The 20991-nt window shown below is 37.9% G+C and overlaps 1 protein-coding gene across 1 annotated transcript in view; it reads right to left on the bottom strand.

Moving 5' to 3' along the window:
* LOC100556463 (protein HIRA) overlaps nucleotides 1-20991 on the bottom strand; it is a 45517-nt gene that overhangs the window by 8097 nt on the left and 16429 nt on the right. Inside the window, exons 10-19 of the mRNA XM_003225118.4 lie at nucleotides 19626-19696; nucleotides 12241-12346; nucleotides 11560-11787; nucleotides 10892-10977; nucleotides 8887-9081; nucleotides 6463-6633; nucleotides 5450-5642; nucleotides 3521-3622; nucleotides 3261-3409; nucleotides 929-1090 (exon numbers count right to left, since the gene is read on the bottom strand). Of these exons, the coding sequence (XP_003225166.1) occupies nucleotides 929-1090; nucleotides 3261-3409; nucleotides 3521-3622; nucleotides 5450-5642; nucleotides 6463-6633; nucleotides 8887-9081; nucleotides 10892-10977; nucleotides 11560-11787; nucleotides 12241-12346; nucleotides 19626-19696 (1463 nt within the window). The remainder of the gene's footprint in view (nucleotides 1-928; nucleotides 1091-3260; nucleotides 3410-3520; nucleotides 3623-5449; nucleotides 5643-6462; nucleotides 6634-8886; nucleotides 9082-10891; nucleotides 10978-11559; nucleotides 11788-12240; nucleotides 12347-19625; nucleotides 19697-20991) is intronic.

Consider the following 20991-nt stretch of genomic DNA (forward strand, 5'->3'; position numbering starts at 1 on the left):
TTACAAAATCACAAGTCGAACACTTCCCAAGTGTTTAGGACTGTGTGATGTATTATTATTTTATTATGACATAGCAAACAAGATAGATATCCTGGATGTCGTATCACAAAATCACAAGTCGAACACTTCCCAAGTGTCTAGGACTGTGTGATGTATTTTCGGATGATGCGTGCAGATCCCAGTAGGGTGGCCTTTTGCAGTTGGCAGATCGTGATTTTGTCAATGTCTATTGTTTCCAAATGCTGGCTGAGATCTTTTGCCACAGCACCCAATGTGCCAATCTCCACCCGGACCACCATTATTATTATTATTATTATTATTATTATTATTATTATTATTATTATTATTATTACAGTAGAGTCTCACTTATCCAACACTCGCTTATCCAACGTTCTGGATTATCCAATGCATTTTTGTAAATGTTTTCAATACATCGTGATATTTTGGTGCTAAATTCGTAAATACAGTAATTACTACATAGCATTACTTGTATTGAACCACTTTTTCAGCCAAATTTGTTTTATAGCATGATGTTTTGGTGCTTAATTTGTAAAATCATAACCTAATTTGATGTTTAATAGGCTTCTCCTTAATCGCTCCTTATTATCCAACATATTCGCTTATCCAACGTTCTGCTGGCCCGTTTATGTTGGATAAGTGAGATTCTACTGTATTATTATTATTATTATTATTATTATTATTATTATTATTATTAGGCAACCATCTGATGGGACCCTTCAATGAAAATGAGTTTGACACCCCTGCTCTAGGTCCTACAACAAAAAAAAATAGACCACAGTCGCACATGGGGAAGTAGATATTCCTAAAAAGATCCCCTTATTAACATCTATGAAAGTCAAACCCGCAAATGTAAAGGGCCTACTGTATTCTCTCTATAGGGACGTCAGTGTTAAGGACATTTACTTACCAGACAGAGAGGGTCGCCGTAGTCGTGAGAGCCATGATGTAGAACCCTGTGCAGTGCAAAGTAGAGATCGGGGAGTGCAGGACGATGGGGGGCAGCAGGCGGCGGCCACAAGCCGAAAAGACCGAGACGGTCCTCTTCTCGCAAGCGACGCTCACCACCTCACTGGAAAAGAGCAGGAGGAAAAATTTCTGAAATGTACCACCCTCGGCTTATACTTGAATCAATGTTTTCCCAGTTGTTTTGTGGTAAAATTAGGTGCCTCGGCTTATATTTGGGTCGGCTTATACTCGAGTATATACAGTATTTATTATTGTTATATTTCTATATCGCCTTTCTCACCCCCGGGGGGACTCAGAGTGATGCAAGACATAATGAATGGCAAAAATTCCAATGCCGCACATACTATAAAACGATCAATAACATGTATAAATTAGTAACATATAAATATAAATTAAAATCATTTAAAACTATACAAAAACCATCAAACATGGACATAAACGTATTAAGACATTTAACCATGTTTGAGGAGCTAGAGACTATTTCACTGTGCATTTAAAACTATACAGAAAGCATCAAACATCGACACAAACGCATTAGACATTTTAACCATTTGAGGAGCTAGAGACTATTTCACCGTTCATTTAGAACTATACAAAAAGCATCAAACACGGACATAAACGTATCAGACATATTAACCATTTGAAGAGCTAGAGACTATTTCACCGTGCATTTAGAACTATATAAAAAGCATCAAACATGGACATAAACGTATCAGAAATTTTAACCATATGAGGAGCTAGAGACTACTTCACCATGAACTTTATGTGACTAATAGCGATTACAATTATTATTATTATTTTATTATGTCACAGCAAACAAGATAGATGATGGTGATGATGATGATGATGATTATTATTATTATTACAGTTGTTTTATACCTACAACTATTGTTGCATTTTACTGATCTTAACCAGAAGGGTTTTGTGATGTTGATTGTTATTGCTTTCGGGTTATCATCTTTGTACTTTTTTATTTTGCGTGTTTGCACCTTCGGGTGCTTTGTGAGCCACCTCGTAGTCCCTCTGGAAAATGGTGGCGAGGTATAAATAAATTTTATTTTATTTATTGATTTATTTGTGTGTGTGTATTTATTTATATGTGTATGTACACACATGCACACATAGTTAAAGTATGCCTATCTGTAGCACAAAAGCTGTCGCTAGATGACAGTTCAGTGGCCCTTTGTGATGTCACTGGATTGCCCGTCGCTAGGTGAAGGACTGGCTAGGTCAATGATGGGCAACCTTTTGCACTTGGTGTGTCAAAATTCACCAAAAAACCTAGCATGACTTGGGTGGTGTGTCACTTCGAGAAAAAAAAAACATAATTTCATAATAAGTATTTAAATAACAAAAATGTGTAATTGTAATATATAACTGTATTTAGTAAATCAAAAACTATTTACTACCATTACAGTAGAGTCTCACTTATCCAAGCTAAACGGGCCAGCAGAAGCTTGGATAAGCGAGTATCTTGGATAATAAGGAGGGATTAAGGAAAAGCCTATTAAACATCAAATTAGGTTATGATTTTACAAATTAAGCACCAAAACATCATGTTATACAACAAATTTGACAGAAAAGGTAGTTCAATACATAGTAATGTTATGTTGTAATTACTGTATTTACGAATTTAGCACCAAAATACCACGATATATTGAAAACATTGACTACAAAAATGGCTTGGATTATCCAGAAGCTTGGATAAGTGAGGCTTGGATAAGTGAGACTCTACTGTATTTCCATGTACAACAATCTATGGTACCTCTTGCAGTTTCCACGCTGATTTCTCTCTATTCTAGTTTCAATGTAGTCATGAATAATGAATAATATAATAATAATATAATGGTAATAATATGATAATATACTACAATAATAATAGAATAATAATAGAATGATATAATATATATATATAAATGTAATGTGCATAATTCCCATGGAGTAAACAACAAAACCACTGGACCAAATCACACCAAATTTGGCCACAAAAGACATTAGTCATCCAATCAATCTGCATGTGGCAGCGTGTCAGCAAAAATGGCTAGGCGTGTCAGTGCTGACAGGCATGTCATAGGTTGGCCATCACTGGGCTAGGTGAAGTGGCCCTCTGTGATGTCACTGGGAAAGGAATGTGACCTGTCTATGAGGGGAAGGGAGGAAAGAAGGAAAGAGCCACAAAGAAAGCCAAGTTGTTATGGAGACATTGTAAGGATTGGCCCAGAATGATGAGAGTTGTAGGATCATACTGTGTACAGACACGGACACACACTTACCAGCTTCCTGCTGCGGTGAGAATGCGGCTGGTGAGCACCGTTTCCCACTCTTTTCCTTCCCGGTTGCACTTTAACCTGCTCAGTTTCGAACCCCCCACTGTAGTGATTTCGTTCTCCACTTCGATATACATGGAGGGATCTGAGCTTATCTGGGTGATGGAAAGAAGAGAAAGAGAAATTGTCATAGGGGCAATTAAAGTCACTGTACTAAACCCCAGCAGTTTTCCTCCACTCTCTGTTTAGTTTAGTCTTTTACTTACTTGCAGCGCAAATGATTTCTGTGGGGCCGGGGTTGGCAGCTTAAGCGCCAGCGGCGCACTGTGGCAAGCCCCATCCTTCTCCGAAGCCAGGAGCGAAGGGGACTGAAAGACACCAAAAAAGCAACACTTGTCACATCATGTAAATAGAAAATGCACCTTCTTCACCAACTGTTCTGGAGTAAGGAATCCTGCAGGGTGGGGATCAAATAGCAGTATCTCAACTCTACAAAACTCTGCAAAACTATCTCTGTTTACAACTCGTAGCATCCTGGAAAATGTCACATAAAAAGCAGGCTATTAGTGTATCACATTGCTTTGTAAAAAAAATGGCAAAGGTTTCTAAACATCAGTCGTTTACTCAAACCTGTTAGTAACAAGGTGCAGTGTTTACTGTGGACTCTGCAGAAAATGCTTCAGCTGTACTCCACAATAAAGAAAGTCAGCCTGTTTACCAAGCCTTGCAAATGCTGATTTGTTATAATTAATGTTTGAATTCTATATCTAGTTTCTATAGCTATATACCGTATATACTCGAGTATAAGCCGACCCGAATATAAGCCGAGGCACCTCATTTTACCACAAAAAAACTGGGAAAACATTGACTCCAGTATAAGCCGAGGATGGTAAATTTCAGAAATAAAAATAGATACCAATGAAATTACATTAATTGAGGCATCAGTAGGTTAGATGTTTTTGAATATTTACATAAAGCTCAAATTTAAGATAAGACTGTCCAACTCTGATCAAATCACAGGGTTGTTGTATGTCTTTCGGGCTGTGTGGTCATGTTCCAGAAGTATTCTCTCCTGACGTTTCGCCCACATCTATGGCAGGCCATAGATGTAGGCGAAACGTCAGGAGAGAATACTTCTGGAACATGACCACACAGCCCGAAAGACATACAACAACCCTGTGATCCCGGCCATGAAAGCCTTCGACAACACTCTGATCAAATAATTATTCTCATCTTCTTCAATGTAAATGTGCTTATGTATCCTTTTAATAATAATAGAATAAAATAATACATGTAATAATAATAAAAATAAATACAGGAAAATAATACATGTAATAATAAATAGAGTAAAAATAATAAATGCAATAATAATAAGATCAGAGTGAAATAATAAATGTATTATTAATAATAAAAATAGAGTAAAATAAATGTAATAGTAGCAACAATAGAGAAAAATAATAATTGTAATAATACCAATAATAATAGAGAAAAATAATAAATGTACCATATATTCTCAAGTATAAGTTGACCCAAATATAAGCCAACCAGGACCCTCACCCGAGTATAAGCCGAGGGGGGCTTTTTCAGTCTTTAAAAAAGGGCTGAAAAACTAGGCTTATACTCGAGTATATACAGTACCTGGGGTCACATACAAATTTCTTCAGCGCAAAGGGGTGTGAGTAGAAAAGGTTTAAGAAGCCCTGGACTATCAAACAGACTTTTGTTCTTCCCATACTCAGCTTAAGTTAAACATCCAAAAAAACTCATGAGTTGGAAACCACACAACCCTCCTAATGCTGATAGACTGGACATTCCAGCCCTCTTTAAGACTGTTGTACCCCAGCTTGAGCCGTAAGGAGAGGCTTATTATTATTATTATTATTATTATTATTATTGTTATTGTTATTGTTATTATTATATACCTATTATTAGTATGACACAGCAAACAAGATAGATATGCTGGATTTCGTATCACAAAATCACAAGTTGAACACTTCCCAAGTGTTTAGGACTGTTTGATGTATTTTCGGATGATGCGCATTATGATGATGATTATTATTATTGGTGGTAGTAATAATAGTATTTGGTGGCTTGGGCTGTTGGAACGTACTCCAACATTTGGAAGGCTATGCGATTTCCCTTGTGGTTACACCAGAACCCACTGAGGTTATGACAAGCAGATTGCTCCTTGGTACCTGAACTGTCAGAGTGACCGGCATGAGCCTCGAATCCTTCCGAGGCCTGCCTTTCTTCTTCTTTTCTACTTCAAGTTCCAATTTACGCTTCGACAGCGACATCGGCTTGGCTGGAACCTTCTCCTCGCTGTCGCTGCTGCTCTCTAGGAGATCCCTGGGTTTACTGTCCCTAATCGAATTCTGCTCCTTCAGTCTGCAGGAGAAAGAGAGAAAAGATGAGTTGCCCAGTTGATGTCAGGTTTCTCAAGCTTCCCAAAAGTAGCCCATGGCCTAGATAAGCACCAGATAGGCTCAACAACATTGAGGGGTGTGTTTATAGCTCAGTTTAGGGAAAAGCTGCATTTTGTCCGGTCTAAAGTCCTAAGATGCTGCTAAGCCAGAGCAGTACCTACCATTAGTCAGAGTGAGGGGTTTCCTTAAATTGCAGATGCAAGAACAAGCCATTCAAGGAAACAGCTGTGTGCCTTGTGGCCTCAGAGGTAGCCCCAAGTAAGATGCAACCACCAACTGAGTCAACTTGAAATAGGAAAGTGTGCTTCTTCGGCTTTATTACAATTTTGTTCTTAGCAGTTTATGGTCTGTGCTGAAATCTACTCCTGGTCTTGCTTTTGCAGAGAATGGAGCTTTTCCATTTTCTGTTTCCAAAGGAATATCTCTATATTGGCAAGTTATACAGCTGTCTTTTAGGTTGTTCAAAAAATGTGTTCATAAAGAACAAGCTATTGGCCTTGTAAAATTTGGAGAGTTGTTGTTCTGCTTTTAAAGTCCTGTAGGGAGTCAATGTAACTTCATTAAAAAAAACCTCTATGAATATTGTTAACTGATGATGACCTCCCAGGAGAGATTTTCCAACCCTGCTACCTCGTCTCTTTTTAGATGGAAATGCAAAGGACCTCTGTATACAAAGTGCATACTTTTCTAGATTATTACACGCCTGACATATGCATTAAGATCCACCGCAGCTACTATTAACCTCATGTACATTCTCTCAATTGCGGAGTTCAACCCCTCACCTGTCTATGGCAATCTGATTCGTATGCACAATAGCAGAAGTCCCTGAGGTGGCTTTGGATCGCTCCGTAAATCTCGAATCAAACGCTTTCATTGGCTCAATCTTGGACGAAGCCGTCAGCACAGAGGGCGATGATGTAGGAGGAGCAGCTGAAGCCGAGGTAGCATTTACACTGCGAAAGGAAAATAAATTTTAAAATATCCAGTAAGAGTTCTAAAGGTGTGGAAGATTCCCCACAACCTAGTATGGTATCTATTAAGAAAGAGCATACTTGTTCTGAATACAGACAATGCTCTTCGGAGTTATAGACTGCATATACGCACACAGGTACTCGTGGGTTTGTCACTAATTCAATATGGAATATAGTTGTTCAAACAGTCTGAAGTCATATCTGACTCAAAATAACATAAGTATAAGATTCAATATAGTTTATACCACCAGGTGTAAGGAGAAAAGGTAACAATAATATCATCAGTGGGTGGGGATCTTTACTAAAGTATTTCATTAGAAACTCTTGACTCTTACAATAAATCTTTCCTTTGGTATATGTATCTAAGGTTATTTAGGAAACTTTTTGTTTTCAGATGGGCAGCGGTAGCAAAATCTGACAATTTCCTCCACTTGACCCCAGAAATAATTGGTTTCTGAAAGTATTGTTTTAATGCCCAAGTACACTGGAAAGTTTAATATTGTCCGGATCTGGCTTGTAGGCTTTGTAACACTGTTAACCAATATCAAGGTGTAATTGTGTTTCCATGAATTGATTACGACCAATTTTTGCAATGAGAATCTGATTGTATTTTAACTTCTAAGTCAGGACACATTTTTTATTAATTTTTGTATTTCCCTTGTTTTTAAATTTTAGGTTGGTTGTGTCATGTTATTGTTGGCCACCTTGAGTCCCAATGGGGAGAAAGGCAGGATAGTCATAAAATTAACAATAATAGTAATAGTAGTAGTAGTAGTAGTAGTAGTAGTAGTGGAATAGCAGCAATACTTTAAATAAGGTTTGAGTGTGGGACTACAACTCTGGAGACCAGGCTTGGCCCTGAAAATCCAATAAAGAATCCTGGACAGGTTTGCTGACTCTTAGCTCCAGGAAACCCTATAACGGGACAACTGTAGGATTGCCGTAAGTTGGGAATGACTTGAAGGTGAAGAACATGGACTAAAAAATAACACCTACTAAGTATCTGGTAAGTGGAACTTCTTAAGTATCTAGCCCGTCTCCTCACAGAGGAAAAGAGTTGGGATACAACTATCCTGTTTCCCCGAAAATAAGACAGTGTCTTATATTAATTTTCGCTCCCAAAGAGGTGCTAGGTCTTATTTTCAGGGGATGTCTTATTTTTCCATGAAGAAGAATTCACATTTATGGTTGAATTTTTTAAAAATTAAAATTTATTATCTACTGTACAGTAGTTGTCATCACAAACCAGCATAACCAAATAATAATAATAATAATAATAATAATAATAATAATAATTAATAAGTTTATTTATATCCCGCCACCATCTCCCCCGAAGGGGACTCGGGGCGGCTTACAGCAAAATCAGATACAAAACAATGATAAAATAAAATATGAAACATCAAAGAACAATGACAAAAACCAATAATAATATATACACAGCAACCGAAAAAGCACAACGCGGTATTAAAACATCGAATTAAAAACAGTGAGGTTGCAATAGTGGATAAGCAAGGTGCACATTATGAGACAAATTTTTAAATAGATAAATAGATAACCAAACTGTGAATCATTTCAAGAGTTTCTATATTATATTTTATTGCTATACTGTTTTTAAGTTACTGTTTTAAATTTCTGTTAGTATGTAAATTTATGTTGTTGTTGGGCTTGTCCCTGTGTAAGCCGCCCTGAGTCCCTTCTAGGAGATGGAGGTGGGATACAAGAATAAAGTTGTTATATTATTATTATTATTATTATTATTATTATTATTATTATTTCTTGTTACTACCTTTATTTCCATGTACAACAATCTATGGCATGTACATTTCCCAATCCTGCATGCTTCCAAACACAAACTTTGCTAGGTCTTACTTTCGGGGGAGGCCTTATACTTAGCAATTCACCAAAACCGCTAATAGGTCTTATTTTCTGGGGATGTCTTATTTTTGGGGAAACAGGGTATCTACGCTCCTGGAAGAGAAGGGTAGACTTGGAAAGATGTGCAAGCTGGTGGTACCATCTACTCTTCCAGGCTCCCATATGTGGATGGTGGACTCCAACCAGCTCCAAACTTAATGTCCTGGTAAGGCAGCTTAAGCAGCTCAGGAACTGAGCAAAGCCAGGAATCTAGGGCTAGCTAAAAGTTTTTTCCATGGTGGTTCTGAACTGACACATGTTGTGCAGAGGAAGAGGGACATCCCAGAAGCCAGGCAACGAAATCTTCCGCTCAATACTGACCCATCTTTGTTGGCTGCGTCTTCGGCGGGCTTAACACTGACCGCCGTGGGTTCTAAGGCCGGCTTAGAGGTGCCAAGGGAATTGGTTGCATTGTAATCTAAGGACATGAGCTGATTCGTTTGGGAAGCGGACATCATTGAGCCTGCTAAGGATCCAGAGATTGGGATACTATTGAAAAAAGCGGTGGAAAAATCCCTATTTAAAGGAAAGGAGAGGAAAAGAGACAACCGTCAAGGAAAACGTTACTGTGCAGAAATCAACCGCAAGATTACATGCATGCTCACACGATGAAAGGGTTCAGAAGAAAAGTGAGAACTTCTTATCAGAGAGTTGACAGAAACTTATCTCTCCAACACTCCCTCTTCCCCAGTCTTTCCAATACTGTCCATGGAAATAAACCTTCCATATATTCTCAGAGATGAACGTGCCAACCCAAGTCTGGGTCTCCCAGTGTATTTTCGTAACTGAAGTAGAAATGGGTCAGCCTTATCCTCATCATGCAGCAATTTCCATGCAAAAATGATTCCAGAAATAAAGAATCTGGGGCTAACAATTCAGACAAATCTCATGCTTTATGAATTGCGGCCATCAGTTCTAGAAGTGACAAAAGCAGATTCACTTGGGAGATCTCCTAACAAACCATCACTCAACATGCTGCTCACCAGGTAACTTTGGGACAGTCACAATCTCTCAACTTCACCTGCCTCACAGGGTTACTGAGAGGATAACACAGCAATACGATTAAAAGCCAAAATGTAAACTTAGTGCAGAAACGGTTTCTAGTTAGGAGTATTAATAGTTCATCAGTCCATGGAGCCACTGTTATTAACAAGATTGTAAGGAAGGTCTAAAAATTCTTCTAGACTGGATCTCTGGTCTTCTAAGGAGTTTGTTATCTCACTTGACCATCACAAATGTTCTTCTAGATCATGTGTATCAAACTCTGGGCCTACAGCCTGAATCCGGCCCGTCATGTGAGTTTATGTGGCCTTCTAGAGGCTGAATTACAAACCTACAGAATCTATCTTGTTCGAAACTTGTGGATTGCCTGTAGTTTGTTCTATTTTGTCAGGAAAGTGGGGTTTGGATTGAGTGACAAGGCTGTGGATATGATGTTTGGCTTTAAAATGTCCTGTAACGTTTTCCCAACCTCAGAGACACAAGTGCTGTTGAGTTGCCATTCCCATTATCCCCAGCTGATAATCAAAATTGATGGGAGTCGTTATTCCATAACATCTGGCTAAAAACTAAAGAGCGCCGATCACTATGTAAAAAATATTTCCATCTATTGATTGAACAACGCTTTGAAGGCAACCATAAAACTGATGAGGACCACCATGAAAATGCATTTGACACCCCTGGTCTAGATCAAACTGAACGTATGGTAAAACAAATGGACAAGAAAGCTATGTTATCTGCATCTGCAATTGAATAGCACATGGCAGTGGTGGGATGAGAATCCTGTAGCATCACAAACGATTCCAGATTCAACAACTTTCCAAGAGTTGGTTGAGATGCTAAGTACAGAACGAAGTCCTCCACAGTATTGAAAGTGATTTGCAGTTATATGTTTTTCATCCAATGCAAAACACTTTTAATACAGTGGAGGACTTTGTTCTCATTGCTGTTTCATCCTCACAAGTCCATGAGGTGGGTTTGTAGGTTAGATAGTGACTGGCTCAAGGTCACACTTGTGAGCTTCATGACTGAGTTGGAGGTAAAACCCGGATCTTTCCATTTCCAACCAACTCCCGCACCACACTGGCTCTCCCATTCATTTCACTTATAAATTAAAACCTAGTTCTTTGCAGGATTCACTGCCACATGCAATCTCAAACACTATGCCTCCTTGCACTGCCTTATACAACAATATATTGTTTTACTGCGACATGTGAATGCATCTATTTCAACGTAAGTTATGCATGCCAAGAAGAAGGGATTTGTACATTATGGGTTGGGAAAAAACACAAGATAGAAGTGAAAACAAAACCTCAGCATTATGTACCCAGTGTCCAGCTGAGCAATGCAAAGAGGTGTGATCCGTCTCCGACCATCGGCTGTCCGGGTCTCAACTTGTTTCTTTAGGAGATTCTGTCAGAGGAAAGGTGGTTAATGGAATGTCTGCTCTACACATTTTTACAACCAGGCTACATCACAAGCCCACACATTCGCTTCTCGAGAAGGACTCATCTGTCTTGCAAAATTCAGTACTGACAGAGCTGAACAACAGTAACAACGGTCCTCAAAACAAGTGCTTGGAAGAACTTCTAAAGTTGTACTTCCAAAGGCTCGTACTATGGAAACCCTGTGTCCTCCTCGAGCTGAATAGCGTTGTCTTAACGGATGCGAAGAGAGCGTAGCAAAGCGGCATCAAGGCAGTTTCCTGAAACTTTCTGAAATCTACAATACATCAGCTAGACATACTGCGCCCCAGTATGTGCCATCGTCCTTGTAGGCACACGCTACGTAAGGCTCCTTTTCTCTGAAACATGGCTTCCTCTCTGTCCTCTTCTGTTGTCTTGACAGTAACTGCACTCTTTTGGACTACGCTTTCATCCATATCTGTTCTCTCTTCCCTGATTCACTTTTTTGTCATTTCTTTTCTTGCATTACAACACCTGCACTGGTATGTCACTCACAAGCTTTATACACGAAGGATGACAGAATATCTACCTTCCGAATGTCCTCCAAGCTTTCCCCATTCACCATGCTGGCCACCTTAGGAGGTGCCGTTGTTGCTGTTGAACCCGTGGCCTCTCTCGCTGCTTCGTTCTTCTTCTCCACTTGCTGCTGCCTTTGCTGGTACTTCAGCATCTCTGGGTTCTCAATAATAGCAGTAGACAGATGTGCCTCAGTCATTATGGCCAAGCTTTTACCATAGGTAGACTGATGGATGTTGCTCTGAAGGGTGTAAAAGTTTTAACACTAAATGGCTGTTGATATCTCGAGACAAAGACCGAACAGCCTGATCCTGAACACTGGCTTGTCATTCAATTTCTACCTTTTCTCCCTTTGTCAAAAATGCTGGTTTTCATCCCAATGGCTATGTTTTCCACGCTCTCTAGCAATCGATCTCTTCCTAGTTCTAAAGCTCTGCTTAAATGAAGATGCAATGCACAGAACTAGCAATCCTCAGAATGCAAAACACAGGTAGGGAACTTTGTATTTAACTGCTGGCAACAGCAGGAAGGTAACACAGACAAAGACAAACAAAGGGATCCCGTTACGTTCCTGGGTGCAATTCAAAATATATGACAAACGGGTAACATCATCACCCTGCAATATCAGCAACATCCTGCCGTTTGTAAAACAAGAGGCTCAAAAATCAAGCCAGGTCAAAAGAATACACTGTACCTTCTCCTCCTCACTCAGGGGATCACCAAGCTCATCTTGGGAAAAATCCAAAAAGGCCACTGACCCATCCATGGAGCACACCAAGATGCCAAGCCCATTTAAGGTCCTGAAGGGCAAGAAGTCAAAGATTTGGTGATTAATACAGTCCATAAAATGGAGAAGTGGGGAGAAACAGTGCCTGTAAGTAGAAGGCTGAAAGGTAGTTGACAGGCTGGTCGACCCTAAAGCTTACCTAGATGTTCACAGCCACTGAGAAGAAAAATTATCCTAGGTGTCCCAAAGACACTCCCGTGAAACCTCACCACAATTCAGCAAACCCAAACTCAACAGTCGCACATGAAGTACATACACTGAGATGCCAAATGAAGTATGAAGAAGCAATGTTGCCGTAGCTCCCATGCCACCAGGGCCACGTGAATAGTAACAGATACAAACTGACACATGGAAATGATCCTTTATCAGAGAAAAAACGTGAAACCCAAACAAAGAAGCCGGGAAAAGGACACCTCTGGAGCTTATCTGTGTTTATCTGTCAGGTGGCCTTGGCTTTGCATAAACACGTTATGTTTTCTTTCAGAAGGATGATGAGAGCAACTGGCCCCTACAAACACAAACATAGAACACCCTCCTGCTCCTCTGTTGTGGATGCAAGATTTTAGCCATTCCAAAGTGGCAATATTACATCCACGTGACTTTATAGCACACACACACACAGGGCTCAACACAGTAGACAGATGCATAGAAGAGGAAGAAAATGATAGGCGACGGATTACACTATTAGAAGGCCTGCCTCAGGAAGTTATGGTTAATGTCACAGTATTTAATGTGTGGAGAAGAGCGATTGCAGCGTTGCGAAGATCCAAAGGCCACCTAGTCACCCCCTCATCCTTCCTCAATGATTCAATTTGAATGTCTTGCCCACTGGGTCTATTTTGAGAAGCTTTCCAAATGATTTTGGGAACCGTGGTTTTCAGACCACAGTCCAGAGACTCGTGCAAGTTTCTCCAAAGCGTGTCAACGAAAAGATCCATAACAGCAGACGAGTGTCATCCGGATGATAGTTTGCTGTGCCTTCAGACACAGGAAGGAAGGCAAGGTGACAACACTGCCTCACAGTCCTGGGTTCGGTGCATTGGCAGCATGAACACACTGTATGGCATATAGAGTATGTCCCTATATGCTGTGTGGCCTCATAAAGACACATAATAATGTAGTAAGAGTGCCCTAGAAGAAGCATGACCAATGGTGACAAAACTATGAACATTTTGCTTGATTTACTAAGTCGTAGTCACATCTATGGACAGGTCTTCAGAAGCAAATGTTGGCAGTTGTCGGGAAGTCCGGTGTGCATAGTGCATTATGATTTGTTGACAATACATTACTATAAAATACATGACATTTCTGGGAGAGATTGCATGGAGTTTTGGGGTTTGGTGCCAGCAACAGGCAGGTGACACTCAACTCTAATACTCCTTTCCACCTCCATCCAAGGAGAATTGGTCCTAACCTGGTGCCAGGCCTCACTGGTGAATTGAGCAAGGCTATTAAAATAAAACTTAATTCAGAAAGGAAAGACATCCTCCTGGTTACTTGGAAGACAGATCTAGGAATGGGGATTCCACCTTTTTTTTTTGATGGAGTTATATTTGCCATGAAAATGCATTGTTCACAATTTAGGGCTCGATTTATCCCTGAGCCTGGAGTATGTGGTTTTAACTTCGTAAATTGTTTCACTGTCTTCCAATTAAGCTTTATATTTATGCTTTTATTTAAATGTTTGTACAGTTTTTAATTTGGATTGCTTTCAATGTGTTGCGATCCACCTCGAGTCCCATAATTGGGAGAAAAGGCAAGAATAAACGAATAAAACAACAGCAATAATATATACGTTTATGTATGTGTGTATCCTCAAAAATGGATTAATTATATTAATATATATATATATATCTTCCAAATTGTATTATATGAATACATATATTACATCTCTTCAAAATTATATTAATTATATGAACATATATACAATATTATATACAGTAGAGTCTCACTTATCCAAGCCTCGCTTATCCAAGCCTCTGAATAATCCAAGCCATTTTGGTAGTCTATGTTTTCAATATATCATGATATTTTGGTGCTAAATTTGTAAATACAGTAATTACAACATAACATTACTGTGTATTGAACTACTTTTTCTGTCAAATTTGTTGCATAACGAGATGTTTTGGTGCTTAATTTGTAAAATCATAACCTAATTTGATGTTTAATAGGCTTTTCCTTAATCCCTCCTTATTATCCAAGATATTCGCTTATCCAAGTTTCTGCCGGCCCGTTTAGCTTGGATAAGTGAGACTCTACTGTATATCTCTCTTCCAAATTGTTATATATATTCTAAACTGTATTAATGATACTAACATATCATTACTTTCAAAATTGTATTATATGGATATATACTGTATCTCTTCAAAATTATATTAATCATATGAATATATACACAATATTATATATATATACATTCCAAATTGTAATATATATATATATATATATTCCAAATTGTATTAATTATACTAACTTATTTCTTCAAAATTGTATTATATTAATATAAAGGTAAAGCTTTCTCCTGACGTTAAGTCTAGTCGTGTCCGACTCTGGGTGGTGGTCCATTTCTAAGCCGAAGAGCTGGCGTTGTCCGTAGACACCTCCAGGTCATGTGGCCGGTACGACTGCATGGAGCGTTGTTACCTTCCCGCTGGAGTACCTACTGATCTACTTACATCTGCATGTTTTCAAACTGCTAGGTTGGCAGAAGCTGGGGATAACAACAACTCCCCAGATTTGAACTGCCAACCTTTCAGTCAGAAAGTTCAGCAGTTCTGCGGTTTAACCCACTGCGCCACCAGGGGCTCCCATTATATTAATATACAGTATATACATATCTTCAAAATTATATTAATTAAATGAATATAAATATATCTCTCTTCAAAACTGTATTAATTATGCCTGTGTGTATGTATATATATATATATATATACAGTAGAGTCTCACTTATCCAAGACTTGCTTATCCAAGGTTCTGGATTATCCAACGCATTTTTGTAGTCAATGTTTTCAATACATCGTGATATTTTGGTGCTAAATTCGTAAATACAGTAATTACTACATAGAATTACTGCATATTGAACTACTTTTTTTGTCAAATTTGTTGTATAACATGTTTTGGTGCTTAATTTGTAAAATCATAACCTAATTTGGTGTTTAACAGGCTTCTCCTTAATCTCTCCTTGTTATCCAACATATTCGCTTATCCAACGTTCTGCCGGCCCGTTTATGTTGGATAAGTGAGACTCTACTGTACCTTCAAAATTGTATTAATTATGTATCTATATTTATATCTATAATATATCTTCAAAATTGCATTTATTATATAAAAGGTAAAGGTTTTCCCCTGATGTTAAGTCCAGTCATGTCTGACTCTGGGGATTGGTGCTCATCTCCATTTCTAAGCCGAAGAGCCGGCGTTGTCCATAGACACCCCCAGGTCATGTGGCCGGCATGGAGCGCTGTTACCTTCCCGCTGGAGCGGTACCTATTGATCTACTCACATTGGCATGTTTTTGAACTGCTAGCTTGGCAGGAGCTGGGGCTAACAGCGGGCGCTCATTCCGCTCCCGGGATTTGAACCTGGGACCTTTCGGTCTGCAAGTTCAGCAGCTCAGGGCTTTAACATACTTTACCACCGGTGCTCCATATATATATATGTGTGTGTGTGTGTGTGTGTGTGTGTGTGTATATATATACAGTAGAGTCTCACTTATCCAAGCTAAACGGGCCGGCAGAAGCTTGGATAAGCAAATATCTTGGATAATAAGGAGGGATTAAGGAAAAGCCTATTAAACATCAAATTAGGTTATGATTTTACAAATTAAGCACCAAAACATCATGTTATACAACAAATTTTACAGAAAAAGTAGTTCAATATGCAGTAATGTTATGTTGTAATTACTGTATTTACGACTTTAGCACCAAAATAGCACAATATATTGAAAACATTGACTACAAAAATGGCTTGGATTATCCAGAGGCTTGGATAAGTGAGACTCTGCTGTATATATATTATACCTTCATAATTGTATTAATTATGTATCTATATTTATATCTATAATATATCTTCAAAACTGCATTAATTATGTATCTACCTCTATATATAATATGTGGATATATCTTCCAAATTGTATTAATTATATTAATATTTACACAACTTCCAAATACTCCTCAAAGTGCCTCGAGTTTTGATTCGGGGGAGAGGGATGACAATAATACTTGGAATATGAACAGCAATGATGATTTTAATCCCACTGCCTGAGGGTTTCATCAACTTTGTACCCCTCCGTGCTTTTCCTTTGCCTTACGATGCGACGGATTCAAGGCCGATCTGTACAGTTTGTGGCAGAGTGGCCCAAGAAGCCTTGAAATGGCGATGAAAGAGTCTTAAACTAAAGATGGAGAGCCTACTTACTTTGGCGAGGCCTTTTAGGTTGCTGGGATGAGTAGGCCTCAGCTCAGCAGCTCCTGCCTGGAGTTCTTCCTTCGAAGCAGGCCGCTCACTAACACTTCCCCACCAACAGGGGGAGTGACTGAGAACAGGGGAAATCTCCTTCCACTTGGAAGGACCACAGTGCCATCTCATGGCCAGGAGGCAGTACTGCACCAGTACAATACAATGGGCCCTTTCTACCTGCTGGAGTTGATTCCAGGACCTCAATAAAAAATCTCAGATTATCTGCTTTGAACTGGAATATATGAGTCTACACTGCCAGATAACCTGGGATCAGATCCTGGGATAAAGGGCCTAAGGATACTGTGCCTGTATCCAAAAGGGGAAGAGGATAATACATTATTACAGTAGAGTCTCACTTATCCAAGACTCGCTTATCCAAGGTTCTGGATTCACCAAGCCATTTTTGTAGTCAATGTTTTCAATATATTGTGATATTTTGGTGCTAAATTCGTAAATACAGTCATTACAACATAACATGACTGCATATTGAACTACTTTTTCTGTCCAATTTGTTGTCTAACATGTTGTTTTGGTGCTTAATTTGTCAAATCATAACCTAATTTGATGTTTAATAGGCTTTTCCTTAATCCCTCCTTATTATCCATGATATTCGCTTATCCAAGCTTCTGCCAGCCCATTTAGCTTGGATAAGTGAGACTCTACTGTATAGAGTCTCACTTATCAAAGACTCGCTTATCCAAGGTTCTGGATTCACCAAGCCATTTTTGTAGTCAATGTTTTCAATATATCGTGATATTTTGGTGCTAAATTCGTAAATACAGTCATTACAACATAACATGACTGCATATTGAACTACTTTTTCTGTCCAATTTGTTGTCTAACATGATGTTTTGGTGCTTAATTTGTCAAATCATAACCTAATTTGATGTTTAATAGGCTTTTCCTTAATCCCTCCTTATTATCCATGATATTCGCTTATCCAAGCTTCTGCCAGCCCATTTAGCTTGGATAAGTGAGACTCTACTGTATAGAGTCTCACTTATCAAAGACTCGCTTATCCAAGGTTCTGGATTATCCAAGTCATTTTTGTAGTCAATGTTTTCAATATATCGTGATATTTTGGTGCTAAATTCGTAAATACAGTCATTACAACATAACATTACTGCGTATTGAACTACTTTTTCTGTCAAATTTGTTGTCTAACATGATGTTTTGGTGCTTAATTTGTAAAATCATAACCTAATTTGATGTTTAATAGGCTTTTCCTTAATCCCTCCTTATTATCCATGATATTCGTTTATCCAAGCTTCTGCCGGCCCATTTAGCTTGGATAAGTGAGACTCTACTGTATATTATAATATACTGTATATGCATATAATATTAATATTATTTTGTAATACCATATAATACTACTAATAAAATATAATAATATTAATTATATATTACGTGTAATATTATTGATAATATTACAATATATAGATATAGTACAATATGGTAATTTATTGCCAGTATTGTGCTATGCTAATAATATAATATTGTATGTAAATTTAATTTGTAAGCCGCTCTGAGTCCCCTTCGGGGTGAGAAGGGGGGCATATAAATGCATTAAATAAATAAATAAATAAATAAACAAATAATTGTGTTGTCGAAAGCTTTCATGGCCGGAATCACTGGGATGCTGTGAGTTTTCCAGGCTGTCTGGCCACGTTTCAGAAGCATTCTCTCCTGACGTTTCACCCACATCTATGGCAGGCATCCTCAGAGGTTGTGAGGTCTGCTGGAAACGAGGGGTTTATAAACTCTTTTTTTACTGTCCGGATTTTAGGTTTTTTAAAATGTTGGAAGCCAGATTTTCATGGTTTCCGCCTTTCCGTTGAAATTGTACACATGCTTGTGGATTTCAACACCTTCTCTGTGTATTAAAATAATAATAATAATAATAATAATAATTATTATTATTATTATTGTACTCCGTTTCTATCTCCCCGAAAAGGACTCGGGATGGCTTATATGGGGACGAAACTCTAAAATCAGGACAGTAAATAAAGAGCAACACTCAGAAAACAGGGAATCCTAGACAGGAAAAAATCAGGTCCAGCTAACACCTCCCAACAAAGGATTTCTCCCAGGCAGGAAGCAGCCAGGCTTTAATGCTGCAAGGCTATTCAATGTTAATCATTGAATCGCCAATGGCAACATTCCCACTTGCCTCAAACAGACAAGAGTTTTTTGCAAAGATCTATAAACCCCACTGGCCTAGTTTCCAACAGATGTCACAACATCTGAGGAAGGCTGCCATAGATGTGGGCAAAATGTCAGGAGAGAATGCTTCTGGAACATGATCAGACAGCCCATAGCAACCATTATTATTATTATTATTATTATTATTATTATTATTAAAATTATCGTGATTAGTCCATTCTAAATCCATTCCATAGGACACTTGAATGAAACTTTGCTTAACCAAAATAGTTTAAGAAACGGTGACCTCCACCTACACTGCCGTATAATCCAGTTTCCGAATCCAGATGATCTGCTTCTCCACACTTCTTCAAAACCATGGCATTAAAAACCCCATAACTTCCTCTCGGCTACAGATGCCCGGACAACGGAAATAAAGGACATTATTTTGATACACATTCGTTGCATGCCTTAAGCATACAAACATACAAAGACAAAGCAGGAAAATATTGTCACGTTTATGTCTTTAGGAAAAGAACTGAAAGACACTAGAAGTCCAATACGATAGGATGTCTGTTCGGTGACAATGTGAATGAAGGCGGTGTAGCAAAACCCAAAAGCGACAGGACGAATGGATGGAAAATAATCACATTTCTGCACAATTTCCTGGCATAGAATCAAAGCCGTCTTACCATGAGATGTCCATAATCGACTTGTCAAACAGCTCGTGAATGACCACCAAAGGTCTTTTCAGACATGTCAGCTAAAAAATAAAAGTTGGAGACTTCAAACTAGCTGGATAATACAATTATTATTATTATTATTATTATGTTCTAATGTTTTGATGTTGATGTTTTATGCTGGTTTGTATGTTTATACTATTTTACTTGTTTTTCATTGGTTTAATTATGCCGTATTTTATTGTATGTTGAAACTGGATTTGTCCCCATGTGAGCCGCCCCGAGTCCCCTCTGGGGAGATGGGAGCGGGATATAAAAATAAAGTTGTTGTTGTTGTTGTTGTTGTTATTATTAGAAGCACAACAAGATGATGATGATGATTATTATTATATTATATTATATATATATATATATATATATATATTGGTGATGGTCCTGCAATTAGGGTGCATCTTACAATTGATGGTATCTCACAATTGAAAAAATATGGTATTATTATTATTATTATTATATTTCTGCAATTCCATAATGCACTTTTTTCTATACAGACATTTTTGTTGGTGGTAATGGTACTGAAATTAGGGCGTGTCTTATGACTGATGGTATCTTACAATAGAAGAAATATCATTTTACGATTATGATTATGTTTCTTCAATTCTAAGGCACACTTTTCTCCTAAAAAAAAATCTTTAAAAATGGGGTGCATCTCAGAATTATAGGTATATCCTATGTATTGATAATAATATTATGATGTAATACAATGTAATAATAATCATAATAATAATACACTATTATAATTATATATTTGTATTACATGCAATATTACTAATAATATTGCAATATAATCGTATAGTATAATATAATAATATATAATGCTTATGTAGTGCTTATATTGGCCTATACTAATAATATAAAATATTGTATGTACATATGACTTGTAAGCCGCCCTGAGTCCCCTTCGGGGTGAGAAGGGCGGGATATAAATGCTGCTAATAAATAAATAAATAAATATTATTTATTATTTACTTATTTACTACATTTATATCCCGCTCTTCTCACCCCGAAGGGGACTCAGAGCGGCTTACAAATCAAATGAACACACAATATATTATTAGCATAGCACAATATAAGCCTTAAATTACTATATTGTACTATATCATTATATGGTAATATTATTAGTAATATTACATTTAATATATAATATATAATTAATATTATTATATAGTATTATTAGTAGTATAATATTGTATTCCATTATAATACAGTAGAGTCTCACTTATCCAAGCTTCGCTTATCCAAGTTTCTGGATTATCCAAGCCATTTTTGTAGTCAATGTTTTCAATATATCGTGATATTTTGGTGCTAAATTTGTAAATAC

Source organism: Anolis carolinensis, chromosome X (assembly GCF_035594765.1).
Source record: "Anolis carolinensis isolate JA03-04 chromosome X, rAnoCar3.1.pri, whole genome shotgun sequence".
Taxonomy (NCBI): Eukaryota; Metazoa; Chordata; class Lepidosauria; order Squamata; family Dactyloidae; genus Anolis; species Anolis carolinensis.